The 23,593-nt window shown below is 41.7% G+C and overlaps 2 protein-coding genes across 6 annotated transcripts in view; one reads left to right on the top strand and one right to left on the bottom strand.

Moving 5' to 3' along the window:
• The first annotated feature begins 259 nt into the window (after window positions 1–259).
• On the top strand, window positions 260–4,793 carry LOC111585697 (DET1- and DDB1-associated protein 1). The gene is made up of 5 exons (XM_023295273.3): window positions 260–577; window positions 2,013–2,093; window positions 2,292–2,343; window positions 2,520–2,581; window positions 2,800–4,793. Exons 1-5 carry the CDS (start codon window positions 569–571, stop codon window positions 2,902–2,904), a joined length of 309 nt encoding a protein of 102 aa, XP_023151041.1. The 5' UTR covers window positions 260–568; the 3' UTR covers window positions 2,905–4,793.
• Window positions 4,794–4,916: 123 nt separating this feature from the next.
• The window catches only part of ano8b (anoctamin 8b), a 43,744-nt gene continuing 25,067 nt past the window's right edge, over window positions 4,917–23,593 (bottom strand). For 4 of the 5 annotated variants that reach the window (XM_035941527.2, XM_035941530.2, XM_035941528.2 and 1 more), the window contains exons 4-20: window positions 20,319–20,457; window positions 19,321–19,417; window positions 17,554–17,670; window positions 17,259–17,386; window positions 16,989–17,150; window positions 16,752–16,904; window positions 16,343–16,469; window positions 16,078–16,133; window positions 15,905–15,979; window positions 15,597–15,731; window positions 13,087–13,334; window positions 12,538–12,697; window positions 12,001–12,408; window positions 10,886–11,077; window positions 10,422–10,553; window positions 9,534–9,644; window positions 4,917–9,121 (exon numbers count right to left, since the gene is read on the bottom strand). In XM_035941527.2, the coding sequence (XP_035797420.2) occupies window positions 8,378–9,121; window positions 9,534–9,644; window positions 10,422–10,553; window positions 10,886–11,077; window positions 12,001–12,408; window positions 12,538–12,697; window positions 13,087–13,334; window positions 15,597–15,731; window positions 15,905–15,979; window positions 16,078–16,133; window positions 16,343–16,469; window positions 16,752–16,904; window positions 16,989–17,150; window positions 17,259–17,386; window positions 17,554–17,670; window positions 19,321–19,417; window positions 20,319–20,457 (3,184 nt within the window). In that variant the 3' untranslated portion in view covers window positions 4,917–8,377. The remainder of the gene's footprint in view (window positions 9,122–9,533; window positions 9,645–10,421; window positions 10,554–10,885; window positions 11,078–12,000; window positions 12,409–12,537; window positions 12,698–13,086; window positions 13,335–15,596; window positions 15,732–15,904; window positions 15,980–16,077; window positions 16,134–16,342; window positions 16,470–16,751; window positions 16,905–16,988; window positions 17,151–17,258; window positions 17,387–17,553; window positions 17,671–19,320; window positions 19,418–20,318; window positions 20,458–23,593) is intronic. The other variant, XM_023295274.3, reaches the window with a different exon arrangement.

Below are 23,593 nucleotides of genomic sequence, written 5' to 3'. Positions count from 1 at the left end.
ATCAACAATCATCTTAATCAGTTTCTTTATTCCATTTAATAAATTGTTTGTTTTTCTACAGCAGAATCAAAAAAGCTTTCTGAACTCTGGATCAGAGGCTGGAGATGTTTTTTATAAATGCAGCTCATCATGTGGAAGAGCAGGCTGCCTGGTCAGTGTTTCGAGGCGGGGCTAAATTCAGTTTTGCTTAAGATTGGCTACCTGATGAAGCTTCTACCACGTGGTGACAGGGGCCAGCCAATGGGTAATCTTGGGGCGTGGCTACGGAAGCGTCGCCACCATCCAGCCATCATGCTAGCTGAACAGTGTAACTAGCTTTGCGAACTCATGCAGTGGCAACTCGGGTTATGTTTTTTAGGAGTGTAGTTTCGTTATTTTTCATGGACACTAAAATATAGCATGGAAACCACAGCTTGTGTATGAAGGTGACTGTTTTCTCCGCCAAGAGGACCGGATAGGGCAGCTGTCTCGGTTAACTAGCCTGTAAGCTAGCGCGGCCATCACGAGCAGCACAACGGACACCGAGCCACAAGTCGGCGTTTCGACGTTGGAGATTTCTGCCATCATCATGGAGAAGGTACTCATCACACTCCATGCTTACAACATTAATTTAAGCTGTACTGCAGTTCTCAGAGGGCATATGTCAATAGGGAGTTCGCTAGCTGTGGGTAACAGTGAGCTAGCTGTTAGCCACACCTGCTCCTGCTGCTGGCATTCATTTCCAGAGGCCGAGCCGGCATCGATCTGAGCTCTGAGCTGCTCAGCTCCGTCTTGTTCATTCGAAACCACTTGCTGCAGTCCGTCTGATATCACATCCAGTGTGGAGGTTAGTGGGGACGTTACAGGGAGAGCAGCAGGCCTGTTCGTGTTCATGGGCTGCTAAGATGAGGGAACGCCCAACACTGACTCAGTCACTGTTACCCACTGTCAGGACTCACCTCCACTCAGCTCACATCTGGATGTAAAACTGTTGACATCTGCACTAAGATCATCCGATGACTTATTACTGTTGTGACGACATTGTTCTTGTCAGTAACAACTTGCTAAAAATAGAGTGTTTGTGAAGGGAGATAAACAGATGAGGGTGAGTTTAAATGTAAGATGCAGGGGCACATTCAGGTGTGTTTCATGTTGTGGCCAGATGGAGCCACAAAAAAATCTTCAGGTGAATCCCAAAAACCAAAAGCATCGACTCAGTTTCAGGAATTCTATTGTGCTGTTTTAGTGTAGAAGTGACAGAAATGTACAATCATAAATGGATATGCCTTGGTTTTGTATTTTGCACACAGACTAGTAAAGGTACATTTTGGTAATTTGAACAACATTCAAGTTAGCCTGGAAGAAAAAAGGCTTATGATTTTAAATGTAAAGATTGTGTCTTAATTATTACTAATTATTAATTATTATATATATATGTGCTAAAGACAGCTGTGATGAAGTTCAGGGCTCAACTATGTAACTAATAATTTAACTCTGACTGATAATCTGTGAGTCTGTGACAGTTCACCTGTCTGAAGCGAGTAAAAGCACATAGTATTATTTGTCATGAGATCCTGGTTGATTCTTTCTCCATGTCTGAGATTATTTATAGTTATAGGTAATTAATGAAGATACTGCTGTGTAGTGTGTGTGCAGCTCTCTTTCTTTGGAGACATTCAGATCAATCCTGCTGCTGTCTGATGCTGCAGGTATTAATAAACTCAAAAGAAAGACTCCTACAAATGGCTGGAACCTCCTGTTAAAGTTTTTAGGTCTGTGTGTCAGTAAAACTAAAAGAACAAACTGTGTCCTTTGTGCTCTCTTTAATGTTTATGGACGGGATGCTCAGCTGAATGTAGTTGCCTTCGCTGAAACTTGGACATTGAAGTTTCAGGGAATGAAGTTGACCTTTCAGAGCTAGGGTGGGGTGAGATTTCAGAGGAGGCCGTGGTCCCTTCTTGGAGGCACTCAGATGAAAGAAAAGACAAACCAGAGCTGCAAGGTCTCATTATAACATCACTCTCTTCCCACAGGCTGATTTCTTGAAAGGACTGCCTGTCTACAATAAGAGCAACTTCAGCAGGTTTCATGCAGACTCTGTGTGTAAAGCATCTGTGAGTAGCCTCTAATCATAGTTATTATTTGTTGTGGATAGTATGCTCAACAGTTGTTTATAATCTTTGATCATAGTATGTACAAGTCACATAGACAATTAAATGTGCCGTATTTGCCTCTTAGCTGAATTCTACATTTAATAATGCATAAGGAGAAGAATCAACTGAAACCTCTAACGTCTCTGGTCTGTTGTACAGAATCGTCGACCTTCTGTGTACCTTCCAACACGTGAATACCCCTCTGAACAGAGTAAGTACAGTAAAAATCTGGGTTTTAAATTAAAAGTGAAGATTAATCAACAAAAGCCTTTGTTGTGGTTTATTATTGACATGCTGTCACTCAAGGCTAAACTAGCATCATCTCACACTCTAAGTTAATCAGTTTTAAATGTAGTCTGTCAGTAATGTGGTTGTGTTTTCCCACAGTTATTGTAACAGAGAAAACCAACATCCTCCTGCGTTACCTTCATCAGCAGTGGGACAAAAAGGTGAGCATGTGCAGTTCTCTAGAGGTAATTTTCTCGGTTTACCCCCAATTATTAACAGTAATTAGTCTTTGTAGTCTGAAGTCTCTATTAGATCTCAGTTGATCACAAGTGTTATAAAGCAATGACCTATCTTTGGTCCTTGGTACAGTAACTGCATTATTTTTAAAAAGGAATTTTGTGATTTTTCTGACTTCTGTTTAATTGTTTGTGTCAAACAGAATGCAGCAAAGAAGCGGGAACAGGAACAAGGTGAGAGCGACAGCCCAGCTCCCCCAAGGAAGATCGCCAGGACAGACAGCCAAGAGATGAATGAAGACTCATAAGTGTGTGTGCTTGTGAGAGAATGTGTGTCTGTTTGCATATGCAGGGTATAGCCAACAAAAACAAGGGATAATCCGACTTAAGTAAGGACTTCTGGCCGATGTACGCTATGGCAGGATGCCTATCTTGGCATGACATTAAGTCATCCATAGAGAATTAGGGAGATTCCCATCAACAAAGCAGCCATTATGTGTAACGATCATGTGCATGAAAATTATGTAAGCAGAAATGTTTCTGTTAGTTTCTGATACTGACAGAACACAGCTGTCAGAGAGGGAACACTGCAGTTGAATGATGTTGGCTATTCCCTGTGTAGTTCAGTATACATGTATATGTTTGTGTGCATGCTGAGCTGTGAGTGCGTATTGTGTGTTGTGCTGTATGTGTGAGGTGAGTGCACAGTTGAAAACGTGAGTAGATTTAAGATGAGACGGATTTGACAGATAAAGTCAGACACTACTCTTAAGAACATAACTGGTACATGACTTGTGTAGCCTTCTGTCAGCTGGAGAGTCTGTTCTGATTTGTGTGAACATTTTGTTACTGTTTTAATTTTATTATAAATATTATTGTTTATGTATGGCAATGAGCTTCCTGCCAGCCACAGTGCCCACCCTCTCAGTTTCACTGCCCACTTTGCAACCACATGGGGGCATTGCAACATTTCTCCACACTGTTTGAATCAGCAGAACCAGGAATGCACTGTGAAGAACAGCACAAAGTAGAAGCAACTCTTCCAGAATCCCCCTTAGACGTGTGTTTATGGTGAATATTCATATCCGCATTCTATTCTGGGCCTTGTGATCATAGGATAAATGTTGTGTTGGTGTGTCTGAGGAGTATTTTTGCATCTAGCACCACCTTCTGGCTAATGGAGGCTGGTAAGAATGGGATTTTCTCTTGAGTTTTAGCTGTTCTTTAACCAAAAGATGTAAAAGAAATGGAGGGAAAGACAATTTAAAAAAATTAAATATTTCGACTGCATTTTTCCAGTTGCACCATTTGGCAACAGCACAGATAGTGAAGAAAAATATCTATAGCTATGTTTGGAAAAGGGAAAAGAACGCATTATGTTGTGTGTGTAAATAATTACCAGTACCAGAATTAGTTTATCCAATGGAGCATCTTTGTGTCTGCCTTTTTGTAAAATAATACATGCCCATGGATACAATAGAAAATGACCCTTGTGAAAGTAAGGAGGAGAGTCCCGATGCCCAGTGGATGTTATCTCGCCTTGCATGTTGATGTTTTCACAGCTGGGTGTTATATTCCTGGACCAGTAATACAACTAAAGGGGTGTTGGGTTGTGGTGTTCTCTTGCGTGACTGTGGAAGGTATTAGCCTAGAGGCCTTACAACTTGTCATCATGGTTCGGACCCGTTTGCTCCCCCAGCTCAGGGTCCGGGTTAACTGTTCTGTTCGCCTTGTCTTCGTGACAGCCCTGGATGGTTTTTGTGTGTGAGCTGGCTTAGATGAACACAGGGGGGTTTAAAGGGGTGTTGTACTTTCAGCCATAGAATGCACAATAAGCATGCACTAAGCAAAGTGCAGTCGCCATCCTGCCTTGTTCCTGAGATTCAGTTTGTATTAGTGTCATATACTGTGCAACACTGAATAAAGCTTCTTTTTTTAAACGTTCTTATCACTGCCCGGCAGAGTCACATTGAAGCCTCCTGTCCTTTTATCAGTCGATGCTGCAACGTGGGTTGACAGTGTGGTCAGTCATCTTCCTACCTACAGTGTAAATACGCCCCGTTTTTCAAGCATAAAACCACGTTCTGCTTCTGTTCAGATAGACTGTTCGACGACACCCTAAGCCTTGCCCCATCATGTGTGTTAGATCAGATACATTCTTTTTAGCTTTGCTCAAATAAAACTGGATTGAAACTGGGCTGTTGTCATGTGGTATTTAAAATACAATCTTCTGAAAGACCTACTACTCACGGTAACATGTGAGGGAATAAACATGCGTAGTGATGGTTTTACAGGAACAAGCTGGTCACAACACATGAAATGCATTTGAAATAGTTTTATTAACTATTTTTCAGGTCTTACAAAAATATGACAAAATAAATTAAAAGAAATAAATCCCATTTCCCAGTATTTTTCTTTAAAAGATCTTTTTTTTTGTACAGTGGTACATTGGAAGAGCGTATGATGTTCTGTAAGTGAGGCTTCCATGAAAATGTCTCAATTTTGAGGTTAGGGTCAGGTTTTAATGTAGCTGTAACCTCTTCACATCCACTCTGAAAATCCGGAACACATTTCATTTACTAAATCCACTCAGTCCTTTACCACTGATTTCACATTGATAATTCTTATACACTGAAGATAAGCCCAAACTCATGAAAGAAACAGTTGCTTTGATAGTGAATTAGAGATGTGTGAGGAATCTCAGCTGTCTGAGCTGCAGTTCTAATACGAGGGGATTCCTGCGTTTGGCTCGATACAACAGTGATGCTGCTGCTTCTGGCATCGGATGCAGTTTTCGGTGAAACCAAAAGCTGTTCAAAATCTGTTACTTCATCTCAATTAATGCTTATTTCAAGACCTCTATAATAACAGGACGCCAAATGTTTTGCTACAGCTGAGAGTGCAAGGTTGAAAGAAGTGGTAAATTGGTTTATACTATCCATTTCTACTCTATGAAGCTGTTAAATAAAGCGGAATATGCACACAGACACGACTTAACCTCCTCTTCACTGTGACCTGATCTCTGCCTTCACATTTCACTCACATCCTCTCTGAGCAAATGTTCAAATGACGAAGAATGGACTCCATTGCATCATGATGTCATTCATCCCTGATATCCAATGGGTTTCATTAAACTGTTCTCAGCTACGTTGTACCATCCTGATCTCCGTCGTCCCCTTTAACTGTGAGAATGATGCCCAAAGACACGACACGTATAAAATGTCTCTCAGCCTTGCACTTCTCATTTTACATTTATAATGAACAGTGGCGTCCAGATATAAAAAAGAACGTACTGCAAAATGACAGTAAAATGATACCTGGGACACATTTAATACCAATAAGATCTTTTTGCCCGTCTGTGGAAGTAAATTTTCATCTCTTTTTTTCTTAGGCGGGTGACTGGAAAATGGACTACACTTAAAAAAAATTGAAACATGAAGCAGCAACAAAACCCACAAAAAAACTGTTACTAGTTGTCAAATTCTGTAAACACAAAGCAGCCAATGGAATAAATTGTTGTTTTAATTGTGGATCAGGGCAGATTCTTTACATTAAGTGTGAGACAGGAGGGAGCTGACACCAATAGTGACAAGTGAGGGGACACAAAGAAAAGATGCATAGAGTCTGGGATGGGGAGAACGCAGTCTGAGCTGGAGGAGGGGAGTTTAACCTAGCATTATATTGTATTAAAAGTCAACTTCAACTCAGTGTTATTGCCAGAATCCTTGCTGGAGGTGAACATGTGGAAATGCATAGTTAATGTTTCTCTCTCTCAGCCTACAGTACAGTGCAATGGCCTCTAAAACCTGTCAGCGTGTACCTCTTCTCATGACTTTATAATGCGTTTCCCTTTCAAAGTGCACCTAAACTGACGCCGGACACCAAAATTTTGCCGCCTCTGCTGAACACTGATGACGAGTAACAGATGTTAGGAGAAAACACAATCATGAATCAGAACAACATTCTTCTATGCAGATGAACTGGCACCACCTTCTGGAGACCCTGCAGAAGTGAAATACCTGTTAAATGGTAGATGATGAGATTGGTTACTTGAAGATTTCTTTTTAACCATAAGTAGTGTTGAAGTACAACAGAATATACAGACAATACAGTACTATGCAAACGTCTCGGGCACTTTCATATGTTTATATTCTTATCCATCATGGGTCCGATTCAAGTTAACAACCATATATTCAGGGTTGTAAAGCACTATCTTCAGCAACAAGAAGTGTGTGGACTCCATCAACAGATGGTGCGACCCAGACACATCTTTGTTGTTGTTTTTTTTGTTTGTTTGTTTACTGCACTTTAATCTAATAGTAATTACTATATTTTTGAAAGAATCCTCACTTCCTTGTAGTGCCTAAGCCATCTGTAGAGTACGGTACATCTTGGGTTGACAGTATAATCTTAAAAATTCTGCTTTAATTGTAAAAAAGGAAACTTCCATCATCTGCAAAAAAGTGCACATAAAAGCAATATGGAGACCAACTATTGTAAATACAAAACAAAACATCGGCTCGTCTGAATATTCTGAAATCCCATACTTTCTGAGAGCAGGGACAGGTGAGAAAGATCGCAAACACCATGTGAAAAGAGGAAACAAAAATAAATAAAGTCCAGCGTTTGCATAACGTAATGAGGCAGGCTGGTGTCGGGCCTCTCTCCTGCAGAGAAAGACGCATTTCTATGCAGGGCGTCAGGGTTTAGTGCAAATGTTACTTCTTTAAGTCGATGCTCATTTGCCAAGTCTGGGTAGAGTGTGTGGAGAGAAGCACCATCTGTGTTTACAAGGTGCTCTATGGGCTTGGATGGAGAACAGCATGGAACAGGCATCCATGCTCCATTTTCTCAAAATCACCTTCATCTGCTTTTCCTTTATTTATTTATTTATTTATTTATTTTGTTTCCTTTTTTCTAGTCTACCTTCCATTTTGCATTCTTGGGAGAAATAATGGTTCTGATAACTGGACTTACTAAGCTCTTTACTTCAAACAAATCAGTTTTTTTGCAACAGGATGGGAGGAAGTGTTCAAAGCTCAGACATCACCTCTGCTTTGAAAATAAAGCTGGTGATACATCGGGTGATTATTAAGGAGGGGATCTTGATAAGAATTATTAAAACACTGACTGATATTGCTTTTCCATTTTTCCACTTCAGTACAAAAGTGAAGGGCCCAAGAATTCCTCACAGGTAAAAATGAGACAGATATCTAATGATCACTTGTGTTGTAACACCTAAAAAACACTCTCAGTAGTTATTTTATCGGTAATCCTTTCGTACCACCATGTAAGTTTTTGAAATCTCTGTCCTCCACAGCAGGCTGTTATGTCCTAATGTGAGGCCACAGAGATGCTTACAATTTCTGACTAGAAGAAATCAAGAAACACAGCTCTCTGCTTTAAAGGCTTAAAAATATTAGAAACGCAGCTCATGCATTTCTTTATGTATTGCAGACAAGGAAGTATTGGTATGTTTGTGTGTGTGTAAGGGAGCGTGTGTGTGTACGTGTGAGTGTGTGTGTGTGTGTGTTGGTTTTTTTCGGTCATGATAGAAGGGCTTACGTCTTTCTTACAAAGCCTGTTTTGTGTCTGTCAGCTAAAAAGCAAACCAAAACAGCAGTCGTCTCTCATCAGTTTCATCTCCGCTCTGCTTCAAGTACTTCTACACATGGCCTGTGACAGCACAGAAGGTGGGTCAGGCCTTTCCTCACAGTAAACACATCACCTCTTCGGTGAGGATGTAACCAAAGACCAAAGTTTTTTTTCTCTCTGGAGCCATTAGATTTTAGAACCGGCTGGGTCCAAGTCTGTTGAATGACCGTTCTCGGACCCTTCCCCTCCAGGCGAGGGGATCTCGTCTGGAACACCATTCAAGTCAGATCGTGAGGGTTGTCTCTCTGATGTCTGTGATGATGATCCTTCTCCAGATCTGGGCAGCGGAGCCCCGTTCACACACGTTCCTCCCTCAGATTTCCCAAAGTTAAACAGCTTCCCAGGGTTGAAGGCTTTGCTGGGTGACTGAGAACGCTCCTGAGAGCTGCTGCCTGATAATGAGGATGATGATGATGACGATGCTGTTGCCGTGGTGTTAGTGGCTGTGGCGGTGGCCACAGAAGCTGCGGCACCTTCCTTCTTATTCTCAGGTGACTTGAGGAATTTGAAGCTCAGGAACCCGGGCAGTTTGGGCTCGCTGCCGGTGGGTGACTGAGGGGATCGTGCACCGCCTGAGGAGAACTTACTCTGCAGGGGGATGATCTGTTTCAGCTTCATCACGTTATTATTGGCCAGCAGGGAGCTCGGCCTCTTGGGCTTGTCCGACCCGCTGCCCCCTCCTCCACCTCCAGAACGTGATTTGCTGCCATGACTTTTGTCGTGGTGGTGATCCCCAGAGGAGTCACCTTTGCTGTCATCCCGCTCCCTTTCTCTGCGGGCCATATGCTCCGCCTGCCGCTGCCGCTCTTCCTCCTCCCTCTTCCTCCTCTGCAGCTGCTGGTAATGCTGCTGTGCCTGCCGCTCGTGCTTCTGCAGAGGAAACAAACCCACAATGTGTTTATTAGAATCAGCACAAGTCCAGCTAACTATCGCAATACTGCAGTGCTATCCATCCAACAAATCCCTTACTACAGGAAGAACCCTGCAATAGTTCTGCAGGGACCACTACAAGATCATTTCTTTCTTATATTGTGCAGTTTAGCTGATTGCTCTTATTGCAACGCAAATTTGTTGATGCAATGTTGCAATAAGTTTAAAACAAATTATTATATTAAAAAAAACGTGCAGTGCTGCAGTGAAGCACAGTAAAGTTAATGAGGCAGTCTTTAAGAACTTCTCAAACTGCCTCAAACATTCTATATTTAACAATGAACATAAATGTTCCTCACTTACAATTTTTCCATTACACATTTATATTGTCTGATTTTGCGTCATTCTTTACCTTAAAGGCCTCTCTGCGCTGGTAGTCCAGTTTAGCCATCTCTTCTCGGACCCACGTAGGAATGTCAGGAATAGCCACATGGATGACGTACTTTAATAGGATAGCAAAGTGCTGCAAACAGATGTAAAAAAAAAAAAAGTAGAAAGAACTGCTTGCAATGAATCAAATAGTTTTAAAATTAATTAATTGTTGTATCGTATAATATCACAAATAGGGTGCAGTGGTTCAGAATACATAAAAAGTGATTTTGCTCTGAGTAATTGTTGCGCAACAACAAAAAAATATCCTTCTGATGGGTCTGACTTCTTTATCAGGCCAAGACAGGGCTGCAGGCTGTTTACCTATTTGTGAATATAGACAGCCACAGAGTGCAGCGCTGATGGAACCGGTGTCTAAATATGTTACAAGCTCTGGGAGCAACGCAGAAATGGCTTTAAATCATTTGTTCATGCTTTTGCAAAAGACTGGCCAGTTGAAAACCATTTCATGTGTATTGTCAGTTTGAACACCTTTGATGTTTAAATTCTTGAATAAGTAGTTTTATGACAAATTTTAGTTTTAGTGTCTGGTCATACTTTGCAATTTCCCAGAAAGAATAGAATAGAAGGCTCAGATATGGAGTATCAGCACAAACTGTGTTTGCCATAAAAACACAACACAGTGATGCATGTATATTGTGCCATATATCCTTCCAAGTCTTTGCAGGCAGAGAAATCTCAAGCAGAAGTCACGGTTTTTGCAGCTGGCATGTGTTCTGATTAGCACAGACTTTGTGCTGGGTCATAGGAAAAGAGTGATTTTGAAAATGCTGGTGCCTAGAGAAAGTTTGAAAAAAAAAAGCTCTGCACTAAGCACTTCAGGCTGCCGAGCAGGAGCGAGCGTCGGTACCTCGAGGATGACGATGGAGATGATGGCCATCTCAGGGCTGAGCCATGGAAAGAGGCGCTGCAGCTGACCACACTGACCAATCAGGTAGCAATTCACAATGATGGCAATCAGGCCCATTGCTTCCATTGCAGTCTGTGAAGGAGAAAAAAAGAGCAGCCTTCAGCTTTGCTGTTTCTGACTCTGGGCTTTGCAGGGAACATTAAAAGTTCTGTCAAATTCTTCTCTTCTGCTCAGTCAATTCAGACAGATTCTGTCAGCTGCTAAATGTATTGTCATTGCTACAAACCAGTTAATATCATTGCAGTTTACTTAAATATCTATCAACTGCCTTAAACTTTCAACTAATGTCTTCTGACATCTGCACAGCAGAAGTCTGCATCACGAGAGTATATTAGCTGTCATTGTTATTTTCAATCAATGCTAAAACATCCTGAGTCTCTTCACTTTCACAGCATATTTCTGACCTGCCACTGGCCGATGCTCTCTACTCGGATTCCAAAAGGCCTCTGCAGACCAGTGCACAGCTTAAAGGCATCACTGCGGATCTCAATGATGTTGTTGATGAGAGCACACATGGCAGCCAGAGGAAAGGCAGAGGAGAAGAGCACCACGTAGCCAAACTGGACAAACATCTCTTGGTAGTCCTGGAAGGTGTCCTAAGAGGGACAAAGTGAACCAGAAAACATCAGCTCTAACAGAGGCTGAATGCTGCCATTTGGCTACAAAAATACAAGACTGAGTTTCTGCAGACCAAATCAATGTGCAATGGTGCCAAATAATAGAAGAATGTATTTTTAACTAGCTGTTATATGGCCATTTATAGCCTTTTGGAACATAATCCAGTGTTATTCACATCACATTAAGGACACTTGTGAAGGTCATGTAACTGTGTGGGATGAGAGATTCTGTAGGATTCATTTTGCAGTGCTTCATATGAAACCTGAACAAAGTAGGAGAAGAATGAGCACAAAGTATATGGCTGCTGTTTGCCTTCAATTGCACAACACTGGAAATTACAGGAGAAATCTGTCTACCTGGGTGTCACGTCTTTCTAAGCAGGGAGGGTATAGAGCATGAGTCTCATGCATTTTTATAAATAACTTAAATTTGATAGAAATCCTCCATCTTTGACTCAGACAAAAATTTAAAACAGTAGTAATGCAAAGTTGTGGCTCAGTTAACCTTGTATGCATACAAGAGAAGTAGCAAATTAGAGGCAAACGTTTGAATGTTTTTGGTTGCAAACAACCCACACAACAGTAAAGATGTGCCGTTGTCTTTGCCAGCCACTTTCCAATAAACAGATGCTGCAGTTGGCTAATGGCCTTACAAGCTCAAGGAAGTGTGTTTGAATAGATTTTGTTAAACTCAAGTTTTTTTTGAAAGTTCTGAGAGTTTCACATTCCTAGAACCAATGAATTGTAATTTTTAAGGCTTCACAAATCCCTACAACCGAGGTGATGGATAAACTGTTACCATGACAGTCATAACAGTAAATATAAGAACTGGAACTCATCCGTAATGGATTCAAATCCTGTGCAGAGCATGCAGGTTGAGTTTAATATGGAATTCTTCTTACAGCATATGTCTGCATGCAGCTCTCCATCTCAGCCTGAGTGAGCGTGGTGCTCTCTCTCTCCTCAGGAGGATCCATCCACGATTCCCTTTTCGTTTTCGCCTCAACTCTCTCTGCGCTTCGGCCTCTTCTTCTGTGACGCAGTGACGTGCTGCTCTCAGACCCAGAAGGCAGCGATGCAGCGCTGCCAGCAGCAGCAGCAGCAGCAGCAGCAGCAGCAGAAGCAGCGTTAATTCCCTCAGTCCCACCTCCTGCTGCGTCCTTCACATCATGGATGCCATTATCATCGTCATCGTCACACATTTCAAACACAGAGGCAGGGTCCATTCCTTTTTCCACCATAGTGGGGCTCCCCTCCTCCAGGAAACTGTGGTCCATGGGGGGCCCAGGATAAGCAGGCCTTCTGTCCACCTGAACAGCAACAACATTGATCAGCAATGTCCTCTGACACTTCATTACCACTAACAATAGTTGTTGCCATTTGTCTCCTTAAGAAATGATCAGCGTTCTGCAGCACATTAACGCACATCAGTGTTTTACCTTCTCTATGAAGCTGACTTTCCTCAGCTTCAAACCGCAGTCGATCAAACTTTCCTCCTCCGTCTCTCCTTCACTGAACCTCCCACTGTCAGCCTCATCTCTCTCACCTCCCTCCTCCTCATCAGGCACTCCACATCCCCCGTTCAAACACTTCTTGTCCCTGAGAGGAGACGAAGGTGCAGGCAGACGTCAGACTAACTGTGTATATGAACCACTCGCCGCGGTGTTCCGAAGGTGTATTTACTCAATTTTCAACAGGCATGAATCATAGCTGCATGCAGTCAGCAGACAATGGAAGACACAGTGACTTTCTATTTAAACTCAGGCACGGCTGTTGGTAGTGACTAATACTGTGAGTGTTGGTGTGAATGACAACTAAGTACATAATTGTTATTATTCATCAAGCTGTAGAACAAAGTGTCACTTCTTCTAAATGGTTAATTTCACTTTCCACAAATGTGTAGTAGCAGCCCTGCAGCACATGGTTATTCTCTTTCAGTTAACTGCATTCATTCTGAGCTGATTTTCAGTTTGAATAATGACTGTGACCTTCTTTCTGGCTGCCCCAGTCCAGGCCTGGTACCCCTCAGACCAGGTCCTGGCATGGCCTGGTCAGTGGGAGAGGCCTGGGCTTTTCCAGCTGCCAGTCGGGCATATTTCAGCAGCACTGAGAGCAGCAGGTCCCACACAGCTCTCAGTGTTAGCTCCCCCAGCTTGTGGCGCTCGTACAGGTAAGGCTGCAGCACCTCCTTCACATTTTGAAGGAACTGGCGTATGATGAGTAGAGTGGCCAGCATCTGACAGAGACAGAAGGAAACAGTCACAATGCTGAGAGACCACAACAGGAAGCAGTCAGAGTATTGAAAAGAAACAACCCAGAGAAATGCAAACAGCCTAAAATTGAAGCAGGAGGATCAGCAGAACAAGAAGAGAGGACGCAATCACAAGCTGAGAGAGCAGGAGGATACACCCTCAAGGAAACAAAATGCATTGAATCAATCAAAAGACTATTATGTATGCATACTATACCCACAAGCAAATCAAATAATGCAGAAATGCGCAGCGGAACAGTTCCCTATGCATTCAAAATTTCATATGTCAGTGACCAGCAGCAGTGCGGTCACAGTTTATACTCCTTCTGATTTTCTTGGGTTATTTGCTTTAAAATCACATTTCAATGGTCTTTGAAGCAGTGAAGTGACTAATGACAGTATGAAGCCTTTTACTAATACCCATCTTGCAGAACAAATGGAAGTTATACATAAAAGACAGTACAGTTTCTTACCTTAACGGATAATTACGGTTCATTACAACATGGATCTATTTTCATAGTTTTGGGCTTTATTATCATTTGCAATAAACTAAAAAAAGAAATAACTTGCAGATCATGAAAAGTCTCACAGGAAAAAAAAAATAGCAGTAGCACCTTTATATACCTTTTAAACCAAACCTCTGGATATTAAAACTTAATATCCAGAGGATATTACACTGTACGTGTAATAAAATATGCAAAATTGTCTTCCAGCTGTAAAACATTCTTCAGTGTAACCAATTCTTGATTAAACTTTGACGTAACAAACCTCGCAGATTTACATTTTCCTGTCACCCTTGATTGCGAGCTAACTTTTATCTGAGTTAAATTTGTTTAGATGTGACATTGACAACCTTTGTAATCTGACTACTTCTAGTTCTTTCTCCATCATTTTTTCTGTGTAATAATGTTGCTATGCTTCCTATTCTCAGCAACAATTCTGACTAATAAAACATATTGATGTCAAAGCTGCTGGAAAAGTCAGCCAAAACTATGAAAATATCAATCAAATTGAATATAACTAGAATTGCCCTTTAACACTCAAAACCAAGCAGTGATTGTGTTTTCATTTGTTTAAGATACATCCAGAGGACAGATGTTTTCAAGAATTGCAGCATACAAAGTTTACAATCCATTATTGGCTTTAATCTTAAGACAATTGTCTCAGATTCACACAATGCTGACGCACAGCACTGTACGCTGTGGCTGTTAGCTGCAACAAAAAATGCACACACAAAACCGCAATGAATTCCTGACAGGACATAGACACAACGCTATCTCCAGTCAATCATGACAGAGCCCATAAACTGAGAGAAAGAGACGCTGTTCTCCCACCGCTACCTACTGAAGTCAGCACAGATACATCTGAGTCACACTGTCACAGTCAAGCTGCCAGCACCTGGTGGTTTTTTATATTAGTCACATATTAAAAGTTAACTGAAGAGTTGATTAAGAGGTTTTTGCATGTTTCAGCCAGCTTTTTAACTTAATCAGTCAACTGGAAACAAGAACACTCATGTCTGCTTACAGTATGTTTTACTCTTGCGTGACTGCTCTACTAAGAGGACTGATTGACTTGGCAAAAAGTAAATAAACTTTGACAAATATTTAAAGAAGCTGGGCTGTGCTGGACGGTGAGCAGACAGGGAAAACTATGAAGTGATGTTAACTGATTATGACAAGCTCAGTGAGGTGGCCCTCAGGCTGAGGGTGTAATAGAAACCGACAGACAGTGAGACTTTTGATGTACGAGTGGTGAGAGCTGCATCAGAAAAACATTTCACACAAACTGCACTGAAGGAGAAGACCAATACAAAACTCCATACTGACTGCACGTCTCCATATTAAAGAAAAATGTGGCAAAACCACACGAAGATTTGACAAAGGAATCAACCTCATATATGCAGATGAGGCGACACAGTGGGAGAGAAATGGATGGATGTGTTGTGACATTTGAATCAGTCACATATAAAATAAAATCCATCATTTAAACAATAATTTCCTAACAACTACAAAACCACAAATATGGAGAAAAAAAGTGTTATAGCTACATAACAATGATTCAGATGAAAGCAGGAAAATTCCCAAACTGGATCACCAGACAATTAATAGACAAACCAGAACATGTTCTCTCACAAATCAGGCTGGTTCTTATTTGAACGGTCACAATGCAGCATGCAAAAGGGATGACAGAGGTCAAAAATTGACCTGTGACCTCCCATCTAGACAGGGTTAACAGGGATCATACTTTGGACCTGAGTAAAGCCCTGAAGAACCAAGGAACAGAGACCATACACATCTGGATCTTGAGGATGAGGGAGGGCAGCACATTGACCCGGACCTGCCGCTGCAGACTCCGCAACAGAGACAACACCAGCAGCATCTTCCGCAAACGGACAAATAGATGGATGTGTGGATGAACGGGGGTTTAAATCAATGCATGTAAGCAGAGAGAGCAAAGCATTTAAGGAAGGGAGGCTGTGACAACACATTCTGGAAGCAAGAAGAAGTGCTGAAGCAAATGTGTGACAGAGACACAATGAAGCAGTTTCCTACCTCTTTCAGGCGCTCCATGTCTTTGAGGTAGAATCCAATGTAAAAAAGGCTGAGATAAGAATTTACAAACTGAAACTGCAAGAGAACGAAATGGACAGTTACATCTGTGTGAAAATAAGTGTTCTGTTTCATATTGGTCAATTAGATATTATGAAATGAAAGCAGCCACTTACAAGAACCATTTTGATGATGAGATTTTTCTCATAGGCACTCTGGAGTCTATAGTTTTCTGCGGAAACACAACATAAGCCATCTCTTAGTTCAAAGAAAGCAATACGCTGCAAAATAAATGGATTGATTAATTAGACTTTAGAAGGGATTACTAAAGATCCACAAAGAATCTTGAGCAATCGAAAGTAATTTCATTAAGATTATCTTCAACAAGAGATGCTCTGCTCTGACTGTAGATGAGGATCAGTCCAGAAGCTTGACTCTCACCCATGTCATTGAGCCAGCAGGCAATTTTCCTATACACCTCGTCACATGCAGTCACAGTGATAGCGAGCATGATTTTGGGGATGAAGCGAGCTAGCCGAGGCATTTCCTTGATCCCCATCACAAACTCCTGTAGAGACACAAATGCAGCTTTTTTAAGTCAAAAAAAGAAATGTAAGCAGCCGTGCTCACTGTAAAACCAACACTTTGAAGGAGAGAGTACTAGCTTTTTGCATTATTCCTTACCATCTATTGCGTGTATTGGCTGTGGTTGCTTGACACAGCTGTAAAATAACTTAACATCTACTTCATCACATCGACCCATAAAAGTAATTTAGTAAAACTAAAGAGTTGTGCAGTACGATGATTTTTACTATTAAACCTACTACTGTTACTAACACAGTAAACTGACCTGCAGCTCAAAGCAGATGAGCATGACCAGGAAGACAAAACAGAGACAGAGGATACAGATGGGCAGGCTGACCAGCCATCTGAACACACGCCTCCGCCATGGAGGATAGTAGAACTCCTCGCATCCTGTTACGGGGCTGCAGCGCTTCACTCCCTGCAGACACAGAGAGAAAGTATGAAACAACAGGAAAGAGGAACCAAGAGAATATCCTTAGAAGGAATCAGAGCTCTAGTTTACCCGGAACTGAGGCCGCGGCTCCTCCAGGGATTCAGCCGGCGTGTCCAGTGTTCCCCACTTGTAAGCCAGCTCAGCGCCCCTCCTCTTCCAACGCTCCAGGAACAGAGTGGCCCACACCACGTTGAACAGAGCAAACACCACACAGCAGATGTCACGGCTCGTCTGAGACGCCCAAAACACAAACACGCACATGTTTGACTATGATCAGGTGGCATCGCTTTTCAGCCGGTGACGGAAGTCGTTTCAGGCTGCGACGGGGCTTCGACTCACCTGGTCTGACTCTGTGAGCATCCAAAGCACAAAGCCGATCACAGCAGGATACAACATAGAAGTGGTGTAGAAACCCAGCCAGGCAAAATACATGGCGATCTTCACCCCGAAGTAGTCACAGATATCATCTATATGTATCATTGATAATAAGAAATAGAATCAATGTTTCAGAGAACAGGATGTAAAAGCAAGGATCCACAAGCAAAGTTAGTGATTCAAACTGTGTCAAAGGAGCTTTATGTGATGTGGTTGTAGTAGTGCACTGATGCATACTGTATGTCATTGATCTACTGACCTAAAGGCTGTTTCTCACAAACAGCCTGAACCCAAGACTTCATCAACTGACTGAGGATCCTCTGCTCATGGAGGGGAAACACCTGCTGGATCACACCTCTTGCACTCAGCTCCGGGACTGCCGAGAGCGAAGCAAAGATCAAAACACACTGAAATTAATCTAATTTGTTAGCGAGAAGAACACAAATAAATGTAAAGTTGAAAGTACAAGCTATAGGTCATCATTATGTTTGTTGTTTTAACAAGGTAAAAATGACCAAACATATGCATTTCTCAGTCTTTGTATTAAGATGCAGCCAGAATATACAAGAAATATTAAAAACACAAACAATCTAGAGCAAAATGTCTTCTAAAAGCTAAAGTGGCAAGTATTTAGTGTCATTTCTTTAAGCGCTTAACGTGATTTGAACTCTTTTGAGCGGAATGGAAGACATTTACTGCACTAATCTTCTGGTCTTTTACACCAGAATTCATTCCAGACATGTCAAAAGTTTCTTAGACTGTTCAAGCTACTTTTTGTTATGGTTCTAATATTCCGAGTGATGTCTTAATCCATGTATTTTGGTGCTGAGTATTCAATACATATAGTATAAGAATTGGAAGCTTGACAACATAAAACATCAAATAAAAAAACACATTACTCAATTCAAAACGCAAAAAAAAATAACAAATTTTCCAGCATAAAAGAACAAATATCTACTACCACTATCTCTACCACTATCAAAGGCAAATCAGTAAATATCTTGAGTATCCACTTTGTTCTCCTCTCCAGATTCTTCTTAGTTTTTCATAACAATCTAGAGAGGAGAACAACACAAAAGGACTAGAAGGCCAAGAAAACTGTGAGTCTCTGATTAGAAGTTTCTTAGAAGTTTCTTTGAAAAACTGGACGAAGACTAGCAAAGAACTTGCTCAGCATCTGGCAGCTTCATCTGGAGGCCAAATTGATCCTCCTATAGTCCAGAGAAGTTTGATTAGAAATGGCCTCTGTAGAACTGTAGCAGCCAAGAGGACACTTTTGTGGAGGGGAACCAGGCTAAAAGGCTGAATTATGCAAAAGCTCACAGAGTCTGGAGTGAAGATCAGGTCCAATAATTGACAATATGTGAGCAGAAGAGTCTGAGGGTTACAAGAAAGAGTGTGTGTTGGGGACATTGTTTGGATCAAAGGAATCACAAATGCTGGAAATTCTGATTCATTGAGCCCTTCCTTCTGAAAAGCATCTGACTGGAAATGAGAATTTTTCGACAATGATGCCAAACACAGTGGTAATGCAGTGAAATCATATTTAGAAGAAATACAGCTGATGAAACAGTGGTGTTGATGGACTGGCCTAAAGTAGTCTGAAGAACAACTCTGGGAAGTGCTGAAGGAAGCTTGGCATAATATACCACAAGATTACTGAACAAAACATCAAGACTGTCTTACTCATGAGGGCTCAAGATGTGCCAAGAACAGAGAGATCACATTAAATACAGACTGTAACCTCTAAAAGATACTCTGAGCAGAAATCTGTATGTTTTTAATATTGCGTACAAATTCCCTGTATTTTCTGGTTGTATCTTGATACAGAAACTGACAAATGCACAACAGCAAACATAATGGCAGTCTGAGACATTTGTACAGGACGAAAGATAAAAAAAAAAACTGCTGACTGCAGTAAATAACCAACTAAATGACTGTTTCCAGAGCTTATCAAGGATGTACCTTCTGCTTGATAAATTTCTCAACATTTAGCTACACTGTCCTGATAAAGGATGCAGCTTACTGATTGGCTGGCCCTCTAGGAAGTTGATATTATGAAGGACCTCCCCATGTTTGGCACGTAGATTGTCCAGCCAGTACTTAATGATGCTCTGCCTCTCCTGCAGTGGAAAAGAGGAGCATTTAATGTCAGAGAAACTCACATGAGCATATTCATCAGTCTGCTTGACAATCTCTGATTTGCTTGAAACTTTTCTACCATAAACTGTGGACAATGTGTTATTGTGAGCTGAAAGGTAGGACTTTTCATGATGGCTTCACTTTTTTCATATTTCAATTCATCATAATAATCATAGACTATTGGATCATATATATATACCCCCCTCATGGCAACAGCAGTCCTTGATGCCAGTTTCCACCCTCAGCAGGTCAATGCACCCCGACACACTGCAAAAACTGCTCAGGAGTGACCCAGGGAACACGATAGATCTAAGGAGTTCACCTGGGTTCCATACTCCTCAGATCCAGATCTTACTGAGCAGCTGTGGGATGTACCAGGATCAGCCTGATCTAGGTAGGTTAAACCCTGCAATCCACAGGACCCACAGAATTCACTGCCACCATCCTGGTGCCACAGGACATCCCCAGAGGTCCTGAGTCCATGCCCCACAGGGGCAGCACAAAGGGGACCAACACAACATTAGGCGGTGGTCATGATGTTATGCCTGATTGTTGTATTTTGCATATTCTGAATAAACAACATTATGAGAAATAACAGTGAAGATTTCAGGCTTTTATCTATAAAAGTTCCTGAGATATTGTTGCTCAAACACGGCCTCAAACTCCAGTGAAGAAAAATGTGCTGAAAGTGGGTCACTGTGCATTAAAAAAGATCTTGGGAAGTATTTGATATATCAGGCTAAAATGTATTATTAGATTCCTTTTCCATGTGTTACGCTAAAAAAAAAATTTAAATTAGAGACGGTTCAGCAAAAATTGTTGTAAAATGTGATGATATGAGATAGAATGAAGCCTGCACATGTGTGTCTGTGTGACACTGACCTGTGAGGTGAAGAAGCACAGCTCGCTCTCAATGTTCTCATAGATGTAGTCTTCCTCACAAGAGAAGCTTCGTGTTCCTCCACCAAACTCGGGCTTCACCGCTTTCCTCAGTCCCATTTCCTCAGCACCTCTCAGTAAACTGCAGGACAACACAAGTTCCACTTTTTTAAACCATCCTCAGACACTCAACCCACACCTTTAATCTGGTGTGACTTTGCAGTGTATCAATTTTACCTCAGTCTGTTGTGATTAAATCTCCTTTTGTTACAGATTGCCTACACATCCCAGAACTCACAGATAATGACCCTCGAGCTGTTGCATTCTGCTGACGATTAAACCGCAAAACATGTAGGCGGACAGAGCGGTGTTGAGAGTGATTGCATAGTAACAGCAAGAGGGTGTTGTTTCATTTATCCAGCCAGATGTCAAACATTTGAGGCCTACAGATTTGAAAAATATGAGGATGTGCTGCTCCTTTTAGTGCCAGATTAATGTGGATTTTAGGCTGCTGATTGGACACAGCAGGAAATCTAATGTTACTTTGTGCTCCGAGTTATTTTGATGGCCAATTTTTACTTTTTCTTGTCTGGGCAAAGACTGAGCAATTTAATCACAGATCATATAATATAAAAAAACAATCATCAGTAAACTCCTTTCTGTGCGCATAGGATACATTTCATTGTAAGTGCAGCATTTTCATTTGGCCAGTTTTCCATGCTGATAGAAAAAATAGGAGGAAACGTCTCTAGTAGCAGAGATGGATTGTCCTCCATAGCGTTAAAGTCATCTGAACTCTCCTCTAATGTCTTAACCTCATAGCTCTCATCATCTCATTTCCCATCAACCCTTCCTCCACATCTCCTCTCTCCCTCCTCCTCCTCCCTGCAGCCACTCTGTCTCCTCCTCCCTTCTACTTCATCCTTCTATCAGTCTTCTCCTCTCCTTCACCCCCACCTCCCTCTTCATCCCATCATCCCTTTCTCCTCTCTTTCTGTCCTTCCCAGCGGCCTTGAGCTGAAATTGCAATAATAATGCAGCACCACACCCTCTGTTCCCTACAGGCCAGCAGCTCACCTCACTCTCACATGTACATATATATTTATATATAGTCTGCACACAGCCTAGGTGGGCCTGTAGCATCCATCCATCATGCAGCCCCATGCACTTGGAGGGGCAGGACAATGAAGTGTGGACAGCACCATGATGGATCACAGCAGAAATGTGAGGTGCAAGCTTCTGTATCGCAGCTGAGTAATGCTTAGTGCGCTGCACAATCACAATAAAGGTCCTTGTCTGAGGAAAAAACAAGGCTGTACCTATTTAAACCAACTGTTCAGTAATCTAAGCCAATAACCACAAGGCCTTTCAGAGGTGTGCAGCTTCTGCTGCTGCTAGGAATCTTAATGAGATTCACCCTCTCTTATTTAATCAAAAACTCTATCACCTTTTACACTCTCTCTCCCCAAATACAAGGAGTCTTAACGTGGAGATGCAGTCAGAGGCAATGTGTGGACAAAGCTAACCTTGTAACAGAGCAAAATACTGCTGAGGGAGAGCTCTGCATGTAAGGTTTATGCTAATTTAGCAAATATCTATCAGACGTAATGTAGAAACTCAGCAGAACAGAGCAGTACGGTAAATTGCCCAGTCAGAGCTGAGGAATGAGTAATGGATGGTGTGTCAGGTAAGAAAAGAGGACGAGGACATTTATGTCACACTGAGTATGCTAACTGCTAAAACTGTGCTTTCTGCTGAAGTTGTTTTTAAAGAAATAAATGGAGCCTTTCTGAAAATAAAACAGCACAGAGCTCACGTATCCAGCTGCCCTGGTGCTGATCTCATACCCAGAACATCCACACTGGCAACTATTCTCTCTCACAAAGAAACAGAAAATGGTTTCATTAGCATTTCAGCTGATGTGAGGATATAAAACATGACTGTATATGATGAATGGAACACCTGAAGACCTCCATAAGATAATAGTCTCAGACAGTTCATAAAAGACAAAATGGAAACTCTCACTGCTTCAGTAAGCAAAGGGAATGACGACCCAAGGTGGACTCAAGAGGATGGAATATTTTCTGGGTTATTGTTTCTATCACATAAAATGTAGGTCAACCTATCTGACAGCAGGTGTGTGTGTGTGCCTGTGTGTGTGGAGGAGAGTGTGATTGGGTCACACAGCAATCATTCTCGTTGAGCATTTCATCTAAAACCCACTGGCACACTTTCAGAAAGCACTCTACCCATCTGCCCACCGCATTACCTTCCCTCACTTCTTCCTTTTCTCTTTCTGCCTCTATCCTTCTCCTTATCACCGCTTCTGTCTCTCTCCATCACTCCTTCTGTTTCTTTCTTCTCTCCTTCTGGCTATCTGTCTATTTCTGTTACATTCATAGATAAAAGGGTTTTTTTCCAAGAGGCCCATTGTCAAATGCACAGTCAGCAAAGAGGATTCAACATTTGTCAGGAGGTGAAATGCAGTATGGAACAACTGCTGCTCTGATCCCCTGGATTGTATTTCTCCGTATTTATACACCAAAGTCAATGCCGAGATAAAATGACCCCGGGCTCATCCCCAACTTCCCTGAGGATTTGTTTCAAAACAATAGACTGTGATCGGGCAGTGTAAGAGCAAGGACAATACTTGCAGTTTAGCCTGACTCTAAACCTCCTGCAAAACCTTAAATAACATGCAGCACAGCAGCCAGGAGCAGAGAGGTAGTGCTGATACACCAGCCATCATGGCAGCTTCACTAATGATTCACTGTATATGAGCTAAACTGCAGTGCCGACTATAGCTGCAGCTAAATATAAAACCACGACGCACAAAGGTACTTCTTCACACCAACACAGAAAGCGGGGATATCTTGGTCTTATACTTCCCAACTCCAGTAGTAGCATTAAAAATAACTTCATCTCAAACCACGAGAGGAAGAAGTGATGCTCTGTGCTTTTTATTAGGCAGTTTGTTCCTTTTTTTTGGTTAATTTCTGTCTCTAGTTTCAGCTACAACCTAACATTGCAGACAAACAGTCAAAAGAAAATTTCTGAATAAATAAATATGGGAACATTTCCTTCAATTTAAAAGGAACACATGAGTGTTTTACAAAATGCACTTCATTCTTTTTTTGGTGAGAGATTGATACTGCACTCATGACAGCGGTATCAGGACTTTTCCTGCAAAGAGGAATATCATTGCCATCCAAGGAGGTTTAAACTGAGAATAAAAACAACTATTTGACTTCTTTAACCGGTTTTGATGAGTGAAGTTT

This window comes from Amphiprion ocellaris, chromosome 2 (assembly GCF_022539595.1).
Source record: "Amphiprion ocellaris isolate individual 3 ecotype Okinawa chromosome 2, ASM2253959v1, whole genome shotgun sequence".
In the NCBI taxonomy this organism is placed as follows: Eukaryota; Metazoa; Chordata; class Actinopteri; family Pomacentridae; genus Amphiprion; species Amphiprion ocellaris.
Note: the sequence above shows the minus strand (reverse complement) of the source record. Positions and strands in the feature narration are given on the sequence as shown.

Bases quoted from the DNA above. Each gene is read 5' to 3' on its own strand.
- LOC111585697 (XM_023295273.3), top strand. The intron at 2,344-2,519 runs GTAAGTACAGTA...GTTTTCCCACAG, and splicing joins TGAATACCCCTCTGAACAGA to TTATTGTAACAGAGAAAACC. The intron at 2,582-2,799 runs GTGAGCATGTGC...TGTGTCAAACAG, and splicing joins ATCAGCAGTGGGACAAAAAG to AATGCAGCAAAGAAGCGGGA.